Source organism: Eupeodes corollae, chromosome 2 (assembly GCF_945859685.1).
Source record: "Eupeodes corollae chromosome 2, idEupCoro1.1, whole genome shotgun sequence".
Classification (NCBI taxonomy): domain Eukaryota; kingdom Metazoa; phylum Arthropoda; class Insecta; order Diptera; family Syrphidae; genus Eupeodes; species Eupeodes corollae.
In genome coordinates this window covers 33,070,817-33,096,595 of record NC_079148.1, presented here as the reverse complement: position 1 = coordinate 33,096,595, position 25,779 = coordinate 33,070,817, and the positions used below count along the sequence as shown (strand labels likewise).

General features: G+C 31.2%; 2 protein-coding genes across 2 annotated transcripts; both read left to right on the top strand.

Moving 5' to 3' along the window:
• The first annotated feature begins 21,489 nt into the window (after window positions 1-21,489).
• Window positions 21,490-23,006, top strand: LOC129944833 (uncharacterized). The gene is made up of 2 exons (XM_056054494.1): window positions 21,490-22,880; window positions 22,985-23,006. The coding sequence occupies exons 1-2, from the start codon at window positions 21,490-21,492 to the stop codon at window positions 23,004-23,006; spliced, it is 1,413 nt and encodes a 470-aa protein (XP_055910469.1).
• A 196-nt stretch (window positions 23,007-23,202) lies between these two features.
• Window positions 23,203-24,483, top strand: LOC129947555 (uncharacterized). The gene has a single exon (XM_056058157.1). It carries the CDS (start codon window positions 23,245-23,247, stop codon window positions 24,274-24,276), a length of 1,032 nt encoding a protein of 343 aa, XP_055914132.1. The 5' UTR covers window positions 23,203-23,244; the 3' UTR covers window positions 24,277-24,483.
• Window positions 24,484-25,779: the final 1,296 nt, after the last annotated feature.

Genomic DNA, 25,779 nt, shown 5'->3' with positions numbered 1-25,779 from the left:
TTCGTAACTTTTTAATTCGGTTGTATCAAAAATTGAAAATATTCCAGGAAAACATAACACTTATATTCTGTATACAATTATTGTATTCATTGTGTAGATACGTTATTTTTGTTGTTTCCCTCATTTAACAGATGAAAGGATTCTATTAACTGCGTACTGAACTGATAATTAAGGATATCATTCAAGAAAATGTATGATTTTCCTTTCTCGTATTGACATCTTTGATAAAGATGAACACAAAAAAAAAAAAAAACTCAACCACATACAACTGTATGTGAATCCTTGTCGATTAGATGTCTATACAGATACAGATACAATTATTCATATATGTATACACTATAAAGTTGTTTGATACATAGGAAAATAATTCTGGAAAGTTTGATGAGTGACTTTGGTTAAGTGGCTTTTCTGTTTTTTTTTTTATTTCTTTCTTTCTTATTTTTTACCCCTAAAGTTAATTTAAATTTATCGCATGCTAATTGGCAATTAACATTGATTGGGCGCTTAATTACTGTTCTTTTGGAGAAAATGCTAAAAGCCTATTCAATTCAACTTTGTGGAGATGGAACCTACTATAGTTGTTAAATTAGGTACGTATAGCTAACTAAATATACAACAACAACTACAACATCTCGTTTTTGTTTATGTTACATAGCAAGAGAAATGTATTTTATACACATACATACATACAATATATATGTATAAGTAGATATTCTATAAAGACCAGAGTATGCCAAGGGGGATATATATGTATATATCACCAAGTTTTGTCGAGTAATTTACTGGCAAAAGTAAAAGTACCGGAAATTGAAAAGGTTCCTTTGCCATAGCTTAGATATGATTTCTCAAGAGAATAATTCTTATAAAATGCTAGAGGGTTATTTTTATAGGGTTAAGTTTTTGGAAAATGTTAAAGAGACATAAATTGATATTTTTTGATTGGAAATTGTTTGTTGCGCGTGACTTCGCTTTATTATGGAAATTTTATAATTTGTTTAAGTATTTAAAAAGTTAAGGTTATGTATGTATGCATGTATATCAGATATTCGCACCAACGCATAATTGATGGGGTATTTAATTTCGTATCGGAAAATGAGTTTGTTATTATTGTGTTTAAAATTACGCTTTTAAATGGATGGAAATTTTGAAGAATGAATAATGCGGTTGTAGACCAATTTTTATTGATTTCAATCGGTTAATTCTACTAATTTAGCTTTAAAGACAGCTTTTTAAATTGTTATTGATATGATTTTTGAAAAAAGGTGTTTTTTTTTTAAAGAAAAGTTTATTGGTCATTTTATTTTCTAAGCAGACAAGATCTTGTGATTTATAATGTTCATTCTCTTCTTAAAGCCTTATATACGAGTATATCTTATTTTTTCAAGTTCATAAAACGTCAATACTTTAAGTTTATATGGATTCATCCTGAAGATGAAACATGTTTTATTTTATGTCATTTTATCAGAATTATAATTTGTTGCTATGGTTAGTTGATGTTTCTTAAAACTATTTTATTTTATGAGGTATTTGTGCCTAAACAAATTGTTCAACTATATTTAAATTGATCTTTTAGAATTAGTTCAATTCAATTCAATTAGTTTCAATTCGAAAAAATAATCTATTACATAAGGTTTTTGAGATATGACTTTTCGAAAATAAACTTCGAAAAATAAACACGTACATAAGCCTTTTTTTGCAATCCCAAATTAGAGATTATTTTATAGAATTATAAATAATTGTTTCAATATTCAGTTAAAAGGTGTATTGTATTTCACAAAATTTTCGAAAAATCTGTATAATTTCTTAGATTTCCATTGCCTTTCATAAATCTTAAAGAATTGTTTTGCCATTTCTACTGAAATGGTTTCAAACAATAAAACCAAATAGGTCTGAAAGTCATTTTTGTTCCTGTATCGAATCTGCGGTCTAAATAATTCTGTTATATCAAGTTTTTGGAACATTTATAGTATGTATATACAAACAAATATAAAAATATTGCTTAAAACATGTTCTTCGAATATTTGAGCAGATAGTTAAAATCGTATTGTGATTCGACTATTATGTTAGAAATCCTGCGTTCAATCCCTGCCTGTGCCACTTTAAGTTAGTTTTCCATAGTTTTAATGACTATGAAGGCATTAAATTAAATTTTTACTTAAAACTTTATATAGATTTAAGAAAGGACTAATAAATACTTCATTACTTATTCATTAACAAAGCTTAAAATTTTAAAATGATTTAAAGTAATCGAATTTTTCTTAAATTGTTAAAAAAATATTGTTTTGTTCATGTGACAGAAAAAACGTAATTTTGTCGACCAGCGTTATTGAAAAAAAGTAACTCTTTAAAATTTTTAAATAAAATAATAACGTCAATAAAATTTTGTACCAAAAGTTTAAAGTCAACATTTTTTAAATAAGAAATTGGTTTTAAAAAAGAGGCAGGGATGCGACCCACACTGATAACTTCCCATCACGTCTGTCTATTTGTCTTGCTTATTAGTTTGCAGGTTTTAGTGTGGGTTAAAAAATTTGTTAGTTAAATTATTTTTGCAAATTTTAAAATAACCAACAATATTTTTCATATTTAGAAATAAATAATTTTAGTACCATTTCTTAAATTTTTACAAATTGGATGAATGAAATTAATTTGGCAGATATCAAGAACCGAACATTTTTACCAAATTTGCGAACTATTTCCGTAGATTTAATTTTTAAATGAAAAAACGGGCTGTAAAAAAACTACTTAATATCGAAAACAATATTTTCTGTAAAATAAAACAAGTTTGAAGACACTATTTTTAAGTTTTGAAAAGCATTTGAGTAGAAAGTAAATTTGTACAACGTTTTAGTATTGTTTTTTTGCTTAGGTTTTTATTTTTTGCTAGAAATCTGTCAATTAGATTTTTTTCAATATTTTACTGAATGTTGACAACAATATTTGTTAAAAGGCAAAATTAGTTTAAAGTAAATATCTTAAAGTTTTGAAAAGATATTTGAGTCGAAAATCAATTTTTACCAACTTTTATTAATTTTTTTGTTTAGGTTTTTATTTTTTATAATAAAACTGTCAATTTGATTTTTCTCAAAATTTAACTGAATGTTTAATAATATTTTATAAGTTTAAATAAGCAGAAGCTATTATCTTAAATTTTTGAAAACATATTTGAGTCGAAAATAAATTTTAAGCAACTTTTGTTTTGAAGATAAAATAATATTGAAAATTGTCATCGCAATTTTTCTAAGACTGGACAGTTCTTCATTAAGCCAAGAAGGAAGGGTTTTACGGGTATGTTTAACTTTGCAAGACACTCTGAAAGCTTTACTTATAGAAGTTTCAAAGGTTTTGACCTTTGATTCCAGGTCTCCTATCGATTCAGTGAGATTCGGTAAGTTGCTTAGTTTGGAATTAGCAATTTGACTGAATTTCGTCTATTCAATTCTTTTGGGATTTCTGGAAGACGGAGGGTTTTTCGACTCGAAATTAATTTGAAAAAGAATCCACTTGTGATCCGAAAACGAATTCAAAGGGGAAACTCTCCAATTCTCCACTAATAAATTACGGTTGTTTACTAAAGTAACATCACACTTAGAGTGCTTCTAGTGGGGCCCGGCAACTCGCTGGAGATCTCGAAACCGCTTATAACATCGTCAACCTCGACGTTGTAATCAGCTTTGTCGGTTTCTGTTCCCGACTCTGCAGAATTTTAATTTTGGCATTCCTTATGCCAAAACTGAGTTTGTATTCGGCCCTTTCGAGAGCCTTTAGACTCTCCTCGCTAATCCTCAGAAGGTAAGAGCCGCTGGTCTTCTGTGGTTCTTCTGCCTTAACTACAGCCCAATCGTCCATGGGGACCAGCGGATTTTGCCTCTGAAGACCGCGGATCAGGTCCTGTCCGCTTGGCTTTATGCTCATGAGCGGCAACCAAATGCGAGCCTTCGGTTGTCTATGGGTGGCTTTAGCTGGGATAAGCTTGAGCTTCAAGCCCTTGCAGTTATAGAAAACCTGTCCGCACACTTAATTACCCCCTGAACATCTGGCCAGAGTCAAAACTAGGGTAGGGGCCCTCACTGATTGATATAGTGTTTGAAAACACCATCTCAGAGAGCTTGCCCTCGATAGAGTTCCACACGTTCAGCAGACCTTTGCTGTTTGTGGAGAGCTCATCCACAACTGCTGCGTGGAGGTCATCCCTGACAACCTCACTAAGAGTACACAGTTGTGCTGCTCCAGAAGATGGTGCTTTCACTGGCTTTGTCCGGTCGTCAAGCTTGCTTTTTTTCTGAGACGTGCAGATCTCTACCTGAGATCTGCTTCGCTTAACGGCCTTTTCTCGGCTAGCTGGAGTACTTTATTTTATCTTGAGCATCCCTCTCATGAATCACTCCGGTCTCTAAATTTTTGGCAATCTTGGCAAGAATGTGAGAGGCCGTTTCGAAGCGGTTCCTGAGAAGAGCGCCTTCTGATGGTTTTTTGGTTTCGGTTTTGTATACGGTTTAGGAAGTATAGGAGTGCTATGAATAGCACTGCCTATACTTCCTGTGGTTTTGGATTGTTCACAAGTGCTGGAACTAACAGCGCTAAATGAGCTCCCCTTCAAAGTCTCCTGGCTGGAGGCCAAGAGTTCATCCTCCAAGTCTGTGGATGTTTCTACGTTCGTCATGCCTAGTTCGTCCATTTGATAAAAGTTTTTGAATGTTGGTCCCACGAGTAGGTCGGAAAAAAGAGGTCAGCCCCGGTAGAGCCGATATACCGGTGTAAGGCAGAAGATAAGACATACCCTGCCAATGCATCCGAATGAGCTCGTTAGCGACTGGTTTGCCCCTAGCCTTTCATTCTTCGGCACGGATTATGTAAGACGCTCACACCACCACTGAAATTAGGGACCCTGTATCTATGGTCAAATTGCATTGCTAATGCTTGCTACCATTAATGAGTATGAAACTTCAGCAATTCAACCTGACCTTAGCTGATCTCTATTTTGACAACGTGCAAGACAACTGTGGTGATCATTACCACCCGTCACAAACTGGGAGGGTTTGAAACGAGGATTTTTGCTAGGCATTGATGATAGAAAAGTCAAAAAAAATGTTGGTTCCCCGATTCCGTCCGTCTGTCTATCTGTTCTGGCCCTTACTGCCGAAATAAATGGGTTAATTAACTCAGCCGAGTCGCTTAATAAGAATAACAGTAGTCACCCTAATAATATTTTTGTCAAAAATCAAAAAAATTAAATTTGTTCATACACAAAGGTTACAATCCATAGAACCTTTGTTTTGAAGTTTTCTCAACAAAAATGCAACCGATTTCAATTTTTTTTTCTGCGTGACCTCTTATCAAAAATGTCGTTGTTTTTATTTCAGATTTTTTGAAAAATATTAAATTTTTTTTCGAATTGGGTCATCAGTTTTTTAATAAATTGATTTTTTTTCTTTTTTTTCTTTCTTTCTTTATTCTTTATTTTTTAAATTATAATATATTTAACGAAATTAGTATAAAAGATTTACATGCATGGCTTATGAGCTGTCTGCCGGTATAAATTGAATTGTTAAACGTATATTAGCCAAAAATATTTTAAAGCTAAAATCAAAAAATTGTATATATGAAATTAAAACAAGCCGCTCTAACGATTTTCAAATACAAAATTGATAAAAAAAGTTTTTTTTTTTTTAAATCCAATCATATATAAATTTTTGGAATAAAACATTTTTGGGAATTTTTTGAATACAAGAAATACCTTAAGCATACTTATGCAAGTTCGTACGAAACAATTTTATTTTATATTTTAGTTACATAATGAAAAATCGTTTTACATTTTGTGTTTTAGAAAATGAAGACTTTTTATCTAAGGATAATGTTCAACAACATCAAGGTACCAAATTTTGAAAGAAAATTCATATCATTTTGAATAAAGATTGCAGCTTCAAAGATCCAGACACATTAATGGAAATTCTGGCACCTTCTAACAAAATTTGATAATTTGACATTGATATACCAATAATTTTGCCAAAACTCACTTTGCAAAGGGATATAGTTCAAAAACATCTTATTTATTGATTTGAATCAGATTCTTTTGTTTTGAAAGAATTGTAGTTTATATGGAGCAAAATTAAAATTTCTTACGAAAAATAAATTATCTGTTAATATAATATTATTTCAATATTTTTCCAATTAATTAAACAAATCTTCATATATTACTTTGTATGTAAAAAATTCTATAAGAACATTGTATCAGTTTTTGTTTGATTTGCCTATACATATGTAAATTCTACGTATTTATTTGCATGAAGCCGCCTGCCAAACAGAACTGCATTATAGCCATAATACTCACATATACATGATATTTCCTTTTACCAGACAGATTTATCGTCATCGTGTTGACGTCGTATTCATCGCCATCCTGGTGCTTGTATTATTTGTTCTTGCATTGTACCTATATACTATACCAACAGTTATGTTGATGTTGTAATGTATCTTATGGCTAACACTCATACACGAACATTAATTTATTTGATTTGTTTTTGTACTTATTGCGGGAGAATACCCGAATTACAACATTAAAATGCAATTAGGCTCTAGCGCATGTAATCGTGTATGTATGTATTTCTATGAGTACCTATGGAAATGTATGTCTATTTCCATGTGTACGTATGCATGATATTATTATGTTTAATGAACAGTAAGAGTGTGAGGGAAGGACGAAAAATATATATATGTATGAATTTACAAGGACATGACATTCACTTGCTTGCTCCAATTTAATGATGTGTATATAGAAACGAATTAGAGATACGTAATTTTCTGCGCTACTTAGATGTTAGTATGTACTATATATGTACACTTTACATTGTACAGTACATGTTCTTGTTCTAAAGCAGAAAGTAATTATTATTATGAAGAATTATTATAGGTACTACATGAACATGATTACAATTCTGGCTATATGGAAATAAATTTAATTTTTACCAAAAAATCATCCTTAATAATTACGTGCTTATAGGAGTAGGAAATGTTGTGTGATTGGCTTAGAGTCAAAATAAGAAAATACCAAATTCAAATTTTCATGGCCAGTCTTAAAAGCAGGATTTGGCAATTCAAATCCATTAATGTGAAATATGCAATTTGGTAGAATAGTTATGAATCTACACTTATATGTGATATCCTCATGGGTATAGATTAAGTTAAAACGCCTAAATAATTCTATGTAGGTACTATCAATCTTGTTGTTTTAAGTTAGGAAATAGTTACTAAAGGGTATCCAAAAGGTTGCTTGAAAAGGTAAGCTGTGCGTATTAATTTTCTCTCAAAAAAGCTTTGAGTAATTTAAATAAAACTGCACTTCACCCTCTTTTACTTTATTCATTTTAAATTGTTGGGAAGTTAATTTTTAAGATCTATGGATGCAAAAATAAATCTCTGAAACAGTGTTTACCTGTGACAAAATGTTCGGAATTTAAAAGTTTATTTTTAGCAGTGTGATAGTGATTCAACTCATAATAATGGCGGGCACTTTTGTCTCCAAACCGTGCTGCAGTACTCAACACTCTAATCTAATCACTAACACTTATGCACGACGAGGATTAAACTGTCAGGTGCTGCTGTACACTTTCATGGGTCACAGCGATTTTCTCAGCCGATTTTGCGTTCCTTAAACGTACGTTCTCTGACTGTTGTTCAATCGTGTAACTTGCCATGATTATTTGGCATGAGCAACTGAATAATGTACAAAAGATTTGACAGATGTCACCAAAACAACAGGGCCGGCCGCCCCGAGGCACCAAAATTTGCTTTATTTTAAAAACCCTATAGTATACGGATCTGTAAATTCCCTTATATTTCTTTTGATAAATCCTAATATTTGATTGTTTTTTTTACAGTGAAATTGATATGAGAAAGAAAAGATAATGTTGTATCAAAGATAACACCTCAACCTTTTTTCTGCACTACTCGATCCAAAGAATTTCTTCCAATTTGATAATCAAAACAGATCCTAGGAAGAAAAAATAAGACATCACTTGTCATTTTCAAAAGTAGGAAGTTCATACACTATTCTGCCAGTTTATTCAAAATACCATTTAATTAAGCACAATCGTCAAAGCATTTTATACTACAATGTAGTTTAAGGTTGTCCGCAAAGAGAACGAATTGAAAATTTAGAAAGATTATAAAAACATCGTTGATAAAAAAAAACAAGAACAATAAGGGACCTAAACGGCTGCCCTGTGGGACACTGGATGAAACTACTATTCGATTAAAATAATGATAAAAGTCAATCCTAACAACTTAAACTCGCGATGTTAAATAAGATATCAACTTATCAAGGAACTTAGAATGAAACCCTAGTTGCAAAAGGTTTTGTAAAATAATATAATCGCCAACACGGCAAAATGATTTGCAAAAATTTGTAAAAATCATATCGGTTATTATCATTTATCAAAAATAAAACAGTTTTGAAAATCTGATACAAAATCTTTTAATTGAAAAGTAAGCTTATCCCTAACGATTTTCTCAAATAACTTAAATAGAGTAGATATTTTGAGGATTGGTCTATAATTGTTAGAATCCAGAATTTAAAATTGGTGTTATATAAGAAAGTTTCCAACAGTCTAAAAATGCGTCTTTCGAAAGTTATAGGTTTAAAATAGCAATCAACGTAATAGCTAAAGATCAGTCACATTTAAGTACTAAAGTATGTGGAATTCCATTAGGACCAGAAATTTTGTTAGTATCCAAAACTAGTAATGCTTATTTAACTTCAGAACACCATAAAACCAAATACATAACGTTAACGATTTTAGAAGAAGTTACACATTTTGTAAACATAGCTCGTTCTTTGGTTTAAGTACTTCATACAGATTCATACCATTGCTTTTGCACTTAGCTTTAATTTAATAAAAAATGAGAAGGCGCAACAGTCCGTTGAGAACTAAAGCCTAATGAGTAATCATTCTCAACTTTTCCGGTGCGCGAGTACTGTTGTCAGGGATGGTTGAATTCAAACGTCTCATTTGAGAAAGAACTTTCCATTAGAAGAATTAATCTTGCAGAATTTTTCAATTCCTTGTGAGAGGCAGTATCCATGCAAAAACTTTAAGATGGCACAGGTAGGAATTGAATCCAAGACCTCTGGGATGACAGTCCAACGCACTAACCATCATAGCACGAGTAACTCGCTTAGAGTTTATATATTTCCTAAAGTGTTCACTTTTAAATTTAATATTTCACTAAACAGAGAAAAATCTGTGTTTCAATTGAATGTTAATTATTAAAATTAGGTGGATACCATACCCCTTGAAATTAGGAAGTGGAAAGAAATTTTTACGCAAAAAAAGTGGATAAATTTAATGGCACGAACTTTAAATCCAAAATTAAAACTTTTCAATGTTTTCCTTTCCTCACAAAATGTGTGCTATGTCAGTTTTGCTAAAATTTTCAAAGTGCAGGTATTTTGAGGAACTGGAAAAAAATACTGAAAAGCACTTAACACTTTAAAAAATGTTTACCATAGTTTCTTATAATTTTTGAAACATTGTTTTTTATTGAATCTCCTGAAATTCTATTGTTCTTATTGCCACTACTTTTTTAATTACTAGAATTGGGAGAACAATTCTTCAGTGAAAAGACACATATCTTTATATATGTATATATAAACAAGCAAAAATTCTTGTTTAGCTTGTCCATATGTTTTAGCTAAGCAGAAAATCTTAATTTTTTCTTATATTAATTTAAAACCAATATTGATACTAAAATTTTCTAATCCCTTATCAACCACATAAAAACTTTAAAAGTGTTAAAATCTTGAAACCCAAATAAACAATAACAACAAAGAAAACCTTAAACTAAAAACTAGATGTGGTGATGGCGGCGCATGGCATGGCGTGGCAGAAACACTTAATTCCAGGATTAAGGAAAGGAACACAACTCCCAACAGATTAACTAAAACGCCTTTTAGATTCAAGCTTTTCAGTTCGTTTTTTTTGTTGTTTTCATTTCCATTGGGAACAATACAATATCAAGACCAAGACAATCTATTTAGTGCTTTTATAGAAAAGAACTGGTTTTAATGGTGGTCTTCTATATATATTATAATATCCAACCCCCACTTATACAGTTACTACAAAGGAGGATTTGCTTACTTATCATATTGACAAACTATAATTTTCATTCTTCACTCTTTTCTATTAGATCTTTGTGAATACCAACCATACCTTTTTATATAGGTAGATATACACGTATATAAAGGAAAGGATATAACTAAAGTATACATATATAGCTGGTGATTCCTTTGTGTTTGTTTTGCAAACATAATAGCCTAATCCCTAATGGATGTCTTTGTTTGGACAGTGACATCGCATCGCTTATAGCTGATGATGGGAGTCGCTCTTTCATTGGCAAATATTTATCATTCATTGCTATATAGTGACTTTATACATAGACATTCCTTACATATATGTATGTATTTCTGTATGTATATTATAGGAGGTAAGTTAATTTAATAGATTGATGATGAATAAGAAAAAGCGACTTTCCATATTGAAATGATAAGGACATGATATTATATATGGAGGAGTGGTGGATAGGAAGTGAAATTGTTTTCATTACGCCATATTAATTTTGGGATACCTATGCGGACTACAATACATACATATATAGGACTTTTGTAACGCCTCGTTGCGTTGAATGGTTGTTTATAATTCACATCTCACAAAGGTTACATGAAAAAGGTGATGATTTTGTGATAAAATCAAATCTAAGATAAGAGTGAAAATGTGTTCCATGATGATGAAAAACTTGTGGAATCATCCTAATTCCTAGCACATTATTTCAAATTAAAATTATGTAATTTTCTTGACGAGGGTAAAAAGTTTTAAATCCGACATTTCTATCAGATAATGCTATCAAAGCTATACAAGAATATAACAAGAGGTGTATCGCAAAAGGTTTATCAAAATTTTTAGAAGAACAACCAAAAACGAACACACACAAACACTTATGCTATACTCATACTCATACTCATACTCATATACGTTATTTAAATACAAAAGAAGAAAAATGTTGGTACGTCGTCGTTAGGTGTTTGAATTTTTTCGAAATTAAAACATGTAGGCACCTATATAGACTTTTCCGATACCAAAATAAGATCTTAGATTTCTGGTAACATTAATGTAGGTTTGATTCTTGGACCATTAATTTCCCATTTTTTTTTCATTTTCTGTACGGTTTTTGTTAAGATTGGTGAATGGTTCTGTTTTAATCTGTTAAAGTGGTAAAGATTAAAGGTAAATTAGTTGTAAGAAATTTTTTAAAAGGTTTTTTTTTGCCAAAAACCATATTATAAGACGGTATTCATGTTAAATGAGACATTGACTGTGATTTCCAACAAAAGATGATTTTTGTTTTAAAAACAAAATAAAACTTAATTATTTCTTTAGTAGTTTCAAATTTGAACAAAAAGAAGTGGTACTAAATGACTACCAAGGGCAATCGAAGTACTTTTGAAGAGCAAAGAAAGGTACCTTCTGAAGTAGGATTAAATGTACACTTAAGTTCTGATTTATTTTGGGAATAAATCAAACAATGTTTTATTATGTGTAGAAATATAAATAATGCACTGTTTTTTAATTTACCGTTTACATTTAATATTTATAGAAGGGAACCTACCCAATAGGTCCGGAAAGATGTTGGCTTATGCAGACGACATCGTGAGAACTGAACAAGATTTGCAAGGCGGCACAAAATCTGCGGCACAAAATTAAGCTCATAAGACTCATGTGGACTGGAAACATAGATCGCATTACAGCGAAAGAACCCGCTCAAAATGTGCTTTGGTTGCTGAGCCGATAACGATTATTTAGAATTTTATAAAATAAGTTCAATCAAAATTACGAACATATTTTGATTTTTCTGAGACTTCAAAATTTCAATTACTATAATTTAACAATGCAGCAGCTTTGGCATGATAGTTAGTGCGTTATACTATTACTACGCTATACCGGCATTTATCGAACATCCGAATCTTCTAACGTGCATTACTTTTCCAACGAGGTCCTATACAACGTAGCTCTTACCAACAGAATTGACAATTTTGTGATAAAACTTGTATCAGGTCACATTGCAAGAGCTATTTCTTCGACCAAAAATTTATCCGAACGACGAGTATTTTGAGAGTGCACGCTTGAGCGGCTTTATTCCACCAGAGGCATTCATCTTTTTAGACAAATGCGGTAAAATACAGGATAGATTGGCAGTTCCGCTAATCTACCACGTCAGACGACGAACAGTGGATAGGCGACTTCTGTACAATGGGAACGTCATGGCACAAGGCATATCAGAGCTTCTTCGGTTCAGTAAGGCTGTGTCCGAACGGGACCGATGGGTGGAGCAGGAGAACCAGTTTGGGTAAAGCAGGAGAACCAGTTTTGGTAGCTTCAATCGGCACTTGATAGTGGGTAGTCGGGATGGGGTTTTAAGCCTTGGCTTTTTAAGCCTTGGCTTGCTTACATACTGTAGTACCCGTAGCATGATGGTTAGTGCGTTGGACTGTCATGCAAGGGGTCTGGGTTCAATCCCTGCCTGTGCCACCTTAATTTAAAAAAATCATTTTCGCGGGTACTGCCTCTTGCGAGGAATTGACAAATCCTTCAAGAGTAATTCTTGTCATGAAAAAGTGCTTTCTCAAAACTAGCCGTTCGGATTCGGCCCAAAATTGTAGGTCCCTTCCATTCCTGACAATAGTACTCGCACACAGGAATGGTTGAGAGTTGTAAGTCACTAGGCCCTGGTTCACAACGGACTGTTGCGCCACCCCATTTGATTTTTTTCTTACATACTTGTTTTATAGTTTTAGGGTTTAATTTTAAGTAGAAGAGGCTTGTTGGCACAAAAAATATACAAAAAAAAATTCAAAAGACAACAGAATATGAAAAACAAAAAATGTTAGTTTGTGCTGCTGTGGTTGTTTTCGTTTAAAGTAGTTTGTAGTAAGAATAGGTAGTTTAAGTTGGCTTTAAGTTTTATATTAAGAACCTTATATTAAATAGTTTTAAGTAAAAATAAAAAAGGATATTGATATTATTTTTTTTCTTCAAATTTTCTAATAAATACAAAAATAAATAAATAAAATTAAAGTAAAATAGATCTTAGGCCGAACGGCATTAGTACTAAGTGTTATGGTTTAACTTAGAGTGTCCGTATGGGACCAGTAAGTTATTTGTAAGTTATGGTTAATAAGGATATTTTTATGAATTTTTGTCTAGCGTTAAGATAGGTTTAAGATTGAATTAATAAAAATGAATTTAAAATGCCAGAGGTCTTGCATTCGATCTCTGCCTATACTATATAATGTTTTTTTTTTCCGTTACTGCCTCTTGCGAGGAATTGACAAATTCTTTAAGAGTAATTCTTGTCATGAAAAAGTGCTTTCTCAAATCATCCAATCGGATTCGCCTTAAGAAAGGAAGGTCTCTCTATCCCTGACAACAGTACACGCACACAGGAATGGTTGAGAGTTGCAAGTTACTAGGCACTAGTTCTAAATGGATTGTTGCACCACATAAATTATTTTATTATTTATAATTTTAGAATGAAAAAAAGTTTTTTTTCAAACAAAAGCTGGAAATTAAATTCTAAGCTTATATGAGGATAAGTTTCACCCTAAAAATCTAACCCATTTACCATGTAAAAAAAGAAACAAAAACTTTATGGTTAACTCATAAACTCAACTGTCACTAAATAAATGCCCCTCACACACTTTTCATTCCATCTGACCAAACGATGTGCAACACAGTAAATAAAATAGTAATTATTCAATTCTGTTTTTATATATTTTTTATTTTCCTCTTCAAGCTGTCATGTAAATACGTGCGTACATTTTAGAAAAATAGAATATTCCAAACAAAAAAGTCATCAGTTAGGTACATTAAGGGACTGAAGTATTAACAATATATTTCTGCAGAAAAACATTTTGATTTGAACGAATAGAAATGTATTTTTAAACTCTTGTTTTTAATTTTTTTGTATACAAGCTTACGATACAAAAATTGTTTTTTACAAATCATCACTTATTTTTTTACTTAACAAATTTCTCTAAAATTTTGTCTTTACTATGATATTTTTATAAGCTCAGTAAATATTTTATTTTAAAAAAAGGATTTATCTAACGAATTACGTGTTCCCCATACATTTTCCAACAACAAAAGACTAAATATTTCTTCTTAAAACTATGGTAGTATTCAATAAAATATAAAAAGTGTGTATACGCCTGGGTGAACCATTTTAACTCTGTTGATTGATACACACATGTAGGTATTTGTTACAAAGAAAACATTATATTTTACAAGCTTGGGTATGTTCCTTTTAGTCAGAGGCCCGTAACGTCAAGAAGTCACCTTACGTTATGTTACGCCATGGTTCTATGAACTTTGGGTCATAGTCGCTTTAGCAGCTATTAAGAGCGTAAAAATATGAAAAATTCGTAAAAAAAGAGCTTTATCTCAGAAAGTCTAGGAAAAGAATTAAAAATAAGTCAATTTTTAGTTAGACTTTTTGAAAGTATTTCCGAGGCAAAGTTGACCTGATCTTTTTAAGAGACCAGTTTTATGTGTTAAACTAATAAACAAACAAACAATCCTGTGTGAAACTAATTTAAGAACGCACTTTTCGTGATAAAAATTATGATTTTTAATTTTCCTCAAGAGGCAGTAACCCGTGAAAAAGAATGTTGATGGCACAGATACGGTTAAAATCAAGACCCATAACAATTCAACGCACTTTTTTTTCTAATAAATTTTTATTAATTCAATCTTAAACTTATCTCAAATCTAGACAAAAAATTCCTTAAACTAGCCTAATTAACCATAACTTACACCTCACTAACCATCACGACGAGTACTACGTTAAAATATGATAGACTTTTTTCACCCTTTTTTTCTTCATCATTTTCATTTAAATTCTTAAATAAATTTATAAAACTCTAAATAATGTTTTTTTTTTGAATCTTTTAGACTCCAAAATACTTAAATAAGAAAGATAAGTGGGAAAAGTTCTTATGTGCATTTTAAGATGACACTAGAAGTTAATTATCATTGAGAGTATCTAAGGATCCATTATTGAATTCGATTGTAAAATCTTTTTTATTTAATTTAACTTTCCATTCCATATTATTGTGATTATTGATTTTCTAATAAGCTTTAATTTTCTTTCTTTCTTTTTTTTCCAGCAACAAAAATCACGGTAAATAAAACTGAAGTGCATTGTCCCTTCTTATTCAATTAACCATTTGAAGTCTATTTGGTTTTTACTTTTTTATATGTGTATATATTGTATGTACACACAAAAAAGTATCTTTTCAATATATGGGTAATTTATGTGAGTCTTCTGAGAATAATTGATGTTGAACTAAATCAAAAAATAACAACAAAAACTAAGCACCCACTCGTATACATTGACTATTGCTTGAACAAAAGCTTTTAAATTTAAATCAGCTTAGATACTTTCTAATGAAAATAAACAAAATTGAATACGAGTGCGTCGCATTTGGTTTTGTTTTTCTTTCATTTTTTTTTCTAAATCAGCTTTAAGAATTTTAACCTTTTTAATATACCTACACAACAAAAATAATTACAATTGGGTCGATTAAATTAAGGCTAAACTGTTTTGATTTTTGGTTTGTTTAAATTAATTTTTCAATGAAATGACAATTTTTATTCAATACCAACACGAGTATATGCATTTTAAGTTATTAATTATGAATTTCAATTTAAATAATTTTATTTTAAAAATTTGTTATGTTTTTGTGAAATTTAAATTATGTTTTTTTCGAAAATAGCTGCAATAATTTAAACTTTGGTTTGAATTCTTTGTAAATATTCAATCAAAAAAGGCAGGCCACTTATGAGTATACTTCTCTGTAACAACTTTAAAATCAATTTGTTAAAATTTAAACAAAAATGTAGGATGTGAAAAATTGTACTTAATTTTTGATATCAATGTGCAGTGCAACCATTTAAATTTTTAATTTAGTCGTAAAACTATTTGTAGCCCTTTTTAATAAAATTCGTTGTATTGGATCTTCTTAAAAATGTATTATTATTTATTATTAATAACAATAAATGTTTTATACGTGTTGTTAAAAATATTGAATTGTGTTCTTATGAAATTGGGGTCGAAAAATTATTTTAACTAATTTTTATTTGGAGTTTTTGTTATTTTATTTGCAACTGACAAGAGGATTTTTTTATGATGTCCAGAACGTCATTTTTCGTTTAGTTAAGTTATTTTGAGGGTAGTATTAGTTATTTCTCAAAACAGATACTAATATAGTATGCACATGGTCCAAGAACGAGGCAGGAAATATTTGCCGGGAGCGTGAGGTGGGGGAAACCGTACTGTTATGAATATTGGTATCCTTGGTGCCGCGATTTTGTTTACAACACGTTCATTGAACCGAGTTGTTCGATTATTGAAACATAGGGAAGATTCTGAAATCATTTTAATATTAACAAAGTTTCATATGATCATAAAGTGGCTTTCACTGGTGATAGAACGGTAAGACCTCTAGGAAATGTTGAAACGACTACGGCAGATGGATAAGTTTGGCAGAAGCAATGTTGGTAATCTTGACGGATGACACTGTTTTGATAATTTGCGAAGAAGCCCACTTTTATTAATCAGGAGTGGTTAAAAACAAAAACTTTGGTTATTGGAATTCAACAACCCACTTACAACCCCTACACAGTCCCAAATTCAAGGTTTGGTGTGGCATTAGTCGACATTTCATTATTGGTCCGTAGTTATTTCATCAAACACAGTTTGTCGAAACTGAAAAGACGTCGTCGTATCAATTTGAATACTTTATGGTTTTAACGAGATGAGGCGACTTGAAATACATCAAGAGCAACAATAAGTTTTTTAAGAAAACATGTGCGGAATGGCGCTTAGATCGGATTTGTCACTATGTGATGAATTTTTATCGAGTTACCTCAAAGCATAAGTATACTTGAGCAAAATCAAATTACGTAAACTCAAAGCTCTAAGTTAAACAATATAACCTAAGGCATTCAAGCAGTTCCACGTCAAATGCTTCAGAGGAGCATGATGAACTTCTCACAACGTAGCGCGCGCTGTCTGAAGGATTTTGACAAAAATAGACCCATTTATTAATAAAAAAATAAGTTTTGGTGAAAAAATTAGTATTTAGCAATTTTTTTAAGTCTTCAATGCTTCGCTGACGGACAATGTATAATATGGGTTAGGTTAGGATCAAAAAAACGGTTTCCAAACGATGGATTTGAATTTAAATGGCTTTGAAATATCAAAACATGTGAAAAACAATATTTTTAATTCGACTGATCACCATAAATTCTAATTATGCATAAATGTGAAAAACGAAGAAGTCCTTAATAAATTCCTTGTATGTTCAGCAAAACTTTTTCAATAACACTTTCGAGAATATTGAAATATTTGTATTTTTAACATCAAAAGGATGTACATAGTTTTTTAATGATGATTAGAATATTGACTCGAGTGTTTTTATAAACTTATTCTACTCCAAATGCTCTTACTGTCGTTTCTTTACCCTTTTTTAACCAAAACAAAAGTTTTCATCTTCAATTATTTCATATTAGTCTAATTCAATTGTGTGTAATCTACCTACACACACTTAAAAATTATTTTTAGAAAACACATATTTTAAAATCGAACATTTTGAGGATACTTCAGGGAGTCCTGTCAAATAACAAGTTAGTTAAAGTTAGTTGTGTTTGGTGTGTTTCCTTGACTCCTGGTCTGAATACTTCTACTTTTATTCATTGTTTCAAAAATATATAAATGGATGTACTACGCCTTACGGTATATGTATGGACGATCAAAGCTAAAGAACATGACTTCTGGTTTGGTTTTTTAGACTTTTGCCTTTTTGGGTTGCAAAACTAATCCGTTTGGGGTCAAAGTACAGTACGCTAGTATAAAACGATGCTAAAGATATGAGCCAGCAGAGAATACTCCTAGGTATAGAGAGACCGAAAAATACAGTGTGTAAGTGTAAGGAAACTTTTCCATATAAAAGAGGAAGATGATACAAAAATAAAGTTTTAAATTAGTTTGCAATTTTTGTGATTGTTTCTCTTTTGGCAAAAAGGATGTTTTCTGTTTGTTTCTTTATTTGGTGTCCTTCTTATTTTGTTGAGAATATGGAATTCTTTTGTTGTTTTCAACTTGTATATCTATACTATTATATAAAAGCGAAACCATTTAAAAGTTTGTAACGCATGATCTCAGAAAGTAGTCAACCGATTTATTTGAAATATATTTTATTATTTTCTTTATTGTTATGAGATTATTTATGGCTTTAATTTTTTTTCATTAATTATTTGTCAAACTTAAATATTATTAATTTTACATTTTTTGTCCATTTTTTTTCATTAGTTGACTTATACAACCACTCATATCTTAAAACCTATACAATAATCGACAAAGATTAGCATTGCTTCATAAAGTCAATATTGTTGTGCAAATTTTAAGCCTAAAATCACTTCTAAGTTAAACATACAACCTGAGAAATAAATATAAACATATTATAAAATTATAAACTTTTTGAATTTATTTTATTTATGAAATTAGATTTCATCACAATCGCGAGGTCGCTGCTTTGTTTCATTTCATTATCATTCCAACATTTTTAATTTTCTTTTCTTCCTTCTCTCTTAATATGTGTTCCATTCAATAGTTACGTTTTTTCTCTTACCTACCTACCTACATTCAATTTTTCTGTATTGTCTTTGTATATATATTTGAATAGTACTATTATGAGGAAGGAACGCTCGACCTGACATATTCTTATACGACTTCCTAAACAATTCGTTCCACATGTTTTGCATGTGGAATCTATTGAGGTGGGGGCAAAAATGAGTGAGAATTCCAATATAAAATAATAAATTTCCAGATTATTAAAAAAACAGAAGATAGAGAAGAATGTATACAAATTCAGTGAAAGTTCGAGGGAGTCAATAAAAATAAATTTTTGTTATAATTTATTTTTTATATTTTGTATAATTTGTTTTTTTGATTGTTTGATTGGCAATGAAATCATTTAAAAAAAAAACACACACAGAACAAAAAATAGAAGAAAAATTAGAATATAAACTTTTTGTGGTTGCCAATTAGAAAAATTAAGGTTTTCCCTATTTTTTTCGAATCATTTTCATATGAGACAAATATTTTTAAACCATGTTAATAATAGTGCGAACATTTTTAAATTAATATAGGAAGTTATTGTAATGGGTCCGATTTGTCAAATTGAAAATGTTGACATTTCTCGACGTTTGAAGGTCCCTAGAGTCGAAATAAAAGTTTTTAGAGAGTTGTCTGTGTACGTGTGTACGTTCGCGACGTTTTTTCGTCGTTCATAGCTCAAGAACCAGTAGAGATATGGACTTGAAATAAATTTTGTTATACAGATAATAATGTAGAAAGATGCAAAAAGGGCTCTCAAGAAAATTGCGTGGGTGGTTTTTCTGACAGTTATTTGAAAAAAGGGTAAATATTTTGGTAAATCCTAAATATCTCACGAACGATACCAAACAAGTATATTTTTTGGAAAAATTCCAATTAACGTTTTTTTATAATACGAACAAACTGAAACTGAACTCTCCTTTTTCCTAAGAACGCAAGAATTAAGAAGAAGATAGTGTAGTAATCTTTAGCTATTTGTCCGTTTTGAAACAACCAAAATGAGGGTAAGGAAAATAGTAGGTTCTTAAACTAATTTTGTTACCTTTTTGGTTAAATATATTTTTATTTAACTTCCTTCCATTTTTATCTACGCAACAACCTGCCAACCTAAACAAATACTATCGTACTTATTCATATACCTATTTTAACTCCAAAAGGATAAATATAGAAAAATATGTTTTACAATAGGTAAACATGCATAAATTCTCATTTTTTCCAATTTTAACACAGTTGTTTCGCACTGCAAAATATTAAAGAAAAAAGTCTGAAGCTACTATTAGAAGGTCAACGTAAACGGTCAACGCGTTGACACTTTGACGTAAAATAGACGTCATTTGCAGATCTACAATAATTAAAAACCACACAATAATTACGTAATATGCTTACACTGTACCAATTTTAACATTCTTTCACACCCTAATATGAAAAAAAAATAAAAATAACGTTGGCTTAAATAAATATTATTTTGTCTAATCGTGTGATAATCAACATCTTAAGCATTGACGCTGTGAACGTTGACGGTGCGTGCGTTGATACAGAATATTTGCATGGTTTTATGACGTCACAGAGCCAACGCGTTGGCCCTTTAAGTTGATTGTTTAATTCTAGCTTGAGCCATCATCATCAATTCCAATTACGAAACGACTTAAGTCCTAATAATGCAGCTCAATACACACCAACCTCCTTAATACTTAGCTTTCTACATACCTACATAACCCACCCACTCCTTAACATTACATTACAATAAAAAAAAAAAAAACAAATTTAAAAAATACCTACATCGAATGTATTTGCTATGGAAAAATTCAAAATATGGCAACGTAGCATTGTATCAAAACTTAAATTTGAAAACGTTGCTTTTAAATTTTCAGATTTCACAAAATTAGAAAATCTAAAATCAAATCAATACAATTTTCGGCTAGCAAATCTAAAACACATACAACTAAATGTATTGTATATGCATATCTTCTATACATTGATAGGTATGAATAAAACAAATCTCAGGAAACGTTGGCAACGACTGATTTTTGTTTACATTTGAGTAATTTATTTTATTTATTTATTTCAATATTTTTATACTTCCAGTCGCTCTTAGATTCCACACCAAATTTCCGTACACACAGCGCCCTCATGGTCCGCCTTTCGTACCAAAATTTTGTGTTCCATGATAATACTATTCAGTTTATATACAAAGTGCATAGGCATTCCAACAATTTTTCCTGCAACCGGTCAAATCAATTTAAATAAAACTGTTTCGTGCATGCAATTTTACTCCTATAGATTTATGGTGAGGGATAATGAAACAAATTTTCTGCTTTTATTTCGCAAGCTTTTCAGTCAGTTTGTTGTTGATATGGCCGCCAAAATGATATCAGAGAGACTTAATTTCATAAGAACACATCAGAAAACTCTAAGAGCTGAAAATTATATTCACTTAAGAGATGCTGTTAACAATGACGCTAACGTCAACCCTCGGAATTTAGGTCAACAAATAATTTTACTATCTACTTTTACTGGATCGCCAAGATATTTGCACAAAAAAATCAAGACGCAATGACATATGTGAGAAAACATGGCCGTCCAGATCTCTTCATCACGATGACCTGCAATCCAGAGTGGCAGGATATTAAAACTGAGCTTTTTTCGAGACAGAAATCTGTTGATAGACATGACATCGTTGCAAGAGTATTTCACCTAAAATATAACAAACTGATGGAATTTATTCACAAAAATCATATTTTTGGCGAGACAAAATGCTACATGTTGACCATTGAATGGCAAAAACGAGGTTTGCCACATGCCCATTTACTGATTTGGCTTGCAAGTAAAATTCAGCCTGATGAGATTGATTCTATTATAAGAGCTGAGATACCTAATAAGGACGAGGATCCATTGTTATACGAAATTGTTTGCAAGCACATGATACATGGACCCTGTGGTGACCTTAATCCCAAATCTCCATGCATGGCTGATGGTAAATGTACGAAACGGTACCCACGGTCGTTGATACACAACACACAAACAGGTGATGATGGCTACCCACAATACCGTCGACGTTCCTTGGAGAAAGGTGGTGAAGTTGCTGTCATTGGTACAAAGGAAATAAATAATAGTTGGGTTGTGCCATATTCTCCTATTTTAAGTAGATGTTTTTCAGCGCATATCAATGTAGAATATTGCCACTCTGTAAAGGCTATAAAATATTTAACAAAATACATAAACAAGGGAAGTGACCAAGCTACTTTTGCAATAGAAGATCCAAAGAATGAGGTAGAAAAATACTTAAATGGTCGCTACTTGAGCACTTCAGAAGCGTTCTGGCGAATATTTAAATTTCCTATTCATGACCACTATCCTGCTGTGTATCATTTAGCTGTGCACTTAGAAAACGGCCAACGAGTTACCTTCAACGATGCTAACTTTCAACAAATATCACAGAACCCACCTGCAACGACGCTAACAGAATTTTTTAAACTTTGTAGGAATGATAATTTTGCAAAAACTCTTTTATATTGCGATGTACCCTCTTACTATACCTGGAAAAACAAACAATTTTACCGTCGTAAGCAAGGAAAAGTGGTTCCAGAATATCCAGGAATAAAACGAGACGATACTCTTGGCCGAGTATACACAATTCACCCCAATTCCGGTGAATGCTTTTTTTTGCGGATTCTGCTTCACAATGTTCGTGGTCCAGTATCTTTTGAAATGATCAGAACTGTTAACGGCGAAATCCAACCAACATACCAAGCTGCGTGCAAAAAGTTGGGACTTCTCGAAGATGATGAACACTGGAAATACGCTTTGGTTGATGCCTCCGCAACACAGTCACCACGACAGATTAGAGATTTGTTTGCGATCTTGCTTATGTTCTGTCAGCCAACTGAACCAAAAAGTTTGTGGGAAGAATTTAAAGAAAGTATGTGTGAAGATATTTTATATCAAGCACGTTCTGAGCAAAGAAATAACGAGCTCCTATTTTCTGATGACATTTTCAATCAAGGTTTAATTTTGATCGAAGATAAACTTTTAATGTTAAGTGATAAGCGAATTGATGAGTATGGACTTCCAAAACCAACAAGGATTAACCAAATGGACTTACAGCATCAATATACAAGAGAAATCCAATACGACAAACAAAATCTACATCAGTACGTGCAGGAAAATTTACCAAAACTGAATTCGGAACAAAAACTTGCTTTCAGCCAAATAAAAGAAAGTGTAGATTTACATAAAGGAAAACTTTTTTTCATAGACGCGCCTGGAGGTACTGGTAAAACCTTTTTGATTAATCTTTTACTAGCGAAATATAGATCAGAAGGTAAGATTGTTCTTGCCGTCGCCTCTTCTGGGATTGCAGCAACATTGTTTAGTGGAGGCAGAACTGCTCACTCTACGTTCAAGCTGCCAATTAACATCATTGCCCATGAAGAAGCAACATGCTCTATTTCAAAAACCACTTCAATTGCAAAAGTATTCCAAAAAGCGGACCTTATCATTTGGGATGAATGTACGATGAGTAATCAAGCTCATATTGAGGCTGTGAATAGACTCCTTAAAGATTTAAGATCATCGTCAAGACTTATGGGTGGAGTCACAATGGTTTTTTCTGGGGATTTTAGACAGATAATGCCAGTGATTCCCAAGGGTACTCGAGCCGATATTATCAAATCTTGCGTTAAGTCGTCTTCTATTTGGCGATATGTACAAAAACTTCAACTTAAAATCAATATGAGAGTAAAGCTTACTAACAACACTGATACTTCTGAGTTCGCGTCTCTACTTCTAAGAATTGGTGATGGAAAACATACTTTCATGGGTCCAAATACAATTGAATTAAACGAAAGCTTCGGAAAAATTGTGTATAGCACAGAACAACTTATTCAGTGTGTGTATGGAGACCTGAACGCGTTAGAATCAAGACCATTTTCTTGGTTTTGCGAAAGAGCTATCGTGTCACCAAAAAACTGTTCAGTGGATGAAATAAACAGATACGTGCTTCAGAATCTTAAAACGGAGTCGCATAAATACAATGCAATTGACACTGTGGTTGATGATAATGATAGTGTGCACTACCCTCATGAGTTTTTAAATTCACTCAACCCAGCAGGCCTGCCGCCATATCAACTTAATTTAAAAATTGGTACACCAATTATTCTAATAAGAAATCTCAATCCTCCGAATCTGTGCAATGGCACACGACTCCAAATCAAAAAGCTATTAAAAAATATAATACAAGTCCAAATTTTTACCGGAGCCGCAGTAGGAAAATATGCCCTGATTCCCCGGATACCAATGATACCAACAGATCTCCCTTTTCAATTTAAACGTGTGCAATTTCCCATTAAACCATGCTTTTGTATGACAATTAACAAGGCTCAGGGTCAATCGTTTAAATTTATTGGAGTCGACCTTAGGGAAAATGTCTTCTCTCATGGTCAGCTTTATGTTGCTCTTTCCAGGGTAGGCTCAAAAAGCAACCAATGCATACTTCTTCCTCGCAGTAATATAACTGCAAATATTGTTTATCCGGAGGCTTTGAAATAAAAAAATATTTATAATATGCACAAACATGAACAAACTCTTTTTTTTCAAGTGTGAAATCTAATTAGATACGGTACGTATATACATATAAACTAAAATTAATATTATTGTAGAAAATATGCTCAGTCCCATTGAGAAATTTTTCATATGCTAATACTAATATTCAAAAAATGTTCGTGGTTACAATTTGCGAAGCAACGCGAGCACGGGTCAGCTAGTTTATATATATATACAAATATAAATTTATCTGATTTGAGGATGAAAATGTTTGCAATAAATTTCAACTTATTATGTTAAATGCTATGATAATTGTTTTTTTTTTGTATTCTATTTGGTTAGGATTTTCAAATCAATTTATGATCTTACGAAAAAGGTCAACTCTGTGTTAAATCGATGCTGCTTTGTCTTCTTTTAGTTGCTTTTTTTTTAACTTTTCTGTTGCTATCAAAGTTGTGTAGTTCTATGTTTTGTAAATGAAAAAGTAACCTTTTAGTTGGGTCCGGATAGCAGGGTAAAAATTGATAGATATTTATGTGTTTGACCCCTTGAAATATGCAATTTAAATAGTAGAAATAGATTTGTTTTTTTTTTTTGTGTTCTATTTAAGGATCTTTTTGTGTGTTAAGCTTGAATGAATACATTTTTCTTGATTTTCCTGAAATCTACACATTTAAATCTCAAAGAGGATACTAGAGAAGTTTGCTTTGTTATTTTAATTCTATATGTCTACATATATTTATATAAAATTCATGAATAGTAATTATACTTGATCCTAAGAGAAAACCTTTTCAGTTTTAACCATTTTAGGATTGCAGGAATTTAGGATCTGGTGAATATAAAAATAAACTTGTTCAAAATTCTTTTCTGTATTATTTAAACTAATGATGTGAGAAACTAACGAGTTGTTTTCACTTTTATTTGTTTAGGGGATGGTCTTTGTACTTAAATGAATTTAATGGTGACTTTAGGACTTTCAGGTTAAAAATAGTAAAATAAATGAGAGTGTTGGAGTGTGATGCTATTCTATATACTAACTTGCAAAATATTTAAATAAAAAAATAATGTAGAGAAAAAAATGAATATAGTTATTATTTTTAATCTGTTTTAAATGATACAATTAAATATATGTTTTTGGAACTTTAGTTTAGAAATTATTTGTATTTTTTTTTTCTTAATTTAAATTTGAACATTTTCATTCATTATTCACTAATTTAAAGTTGTTGCAAGAGACTTCAACATCTATTTTCTTTCATCCAAAACTTTTTTTTGTCGAAAACATTTCCGGTATCGAACTTAATTCTTAATTTCACTACTCTTTACTTTTCAAAATATTCTTCAAAACGATTTATATTTTTTTTTAAATAGTTTTAAAATTGCTATTCAAAAAAAACATTATTTTTGCTATAAACTGTAAACTTAGATAGTAATCATTCAAAAATTAAATATCGTTAAAAATATTCATTATCTTGTTAACTACTATTTACTTCATTATTTCATCATCAAAAA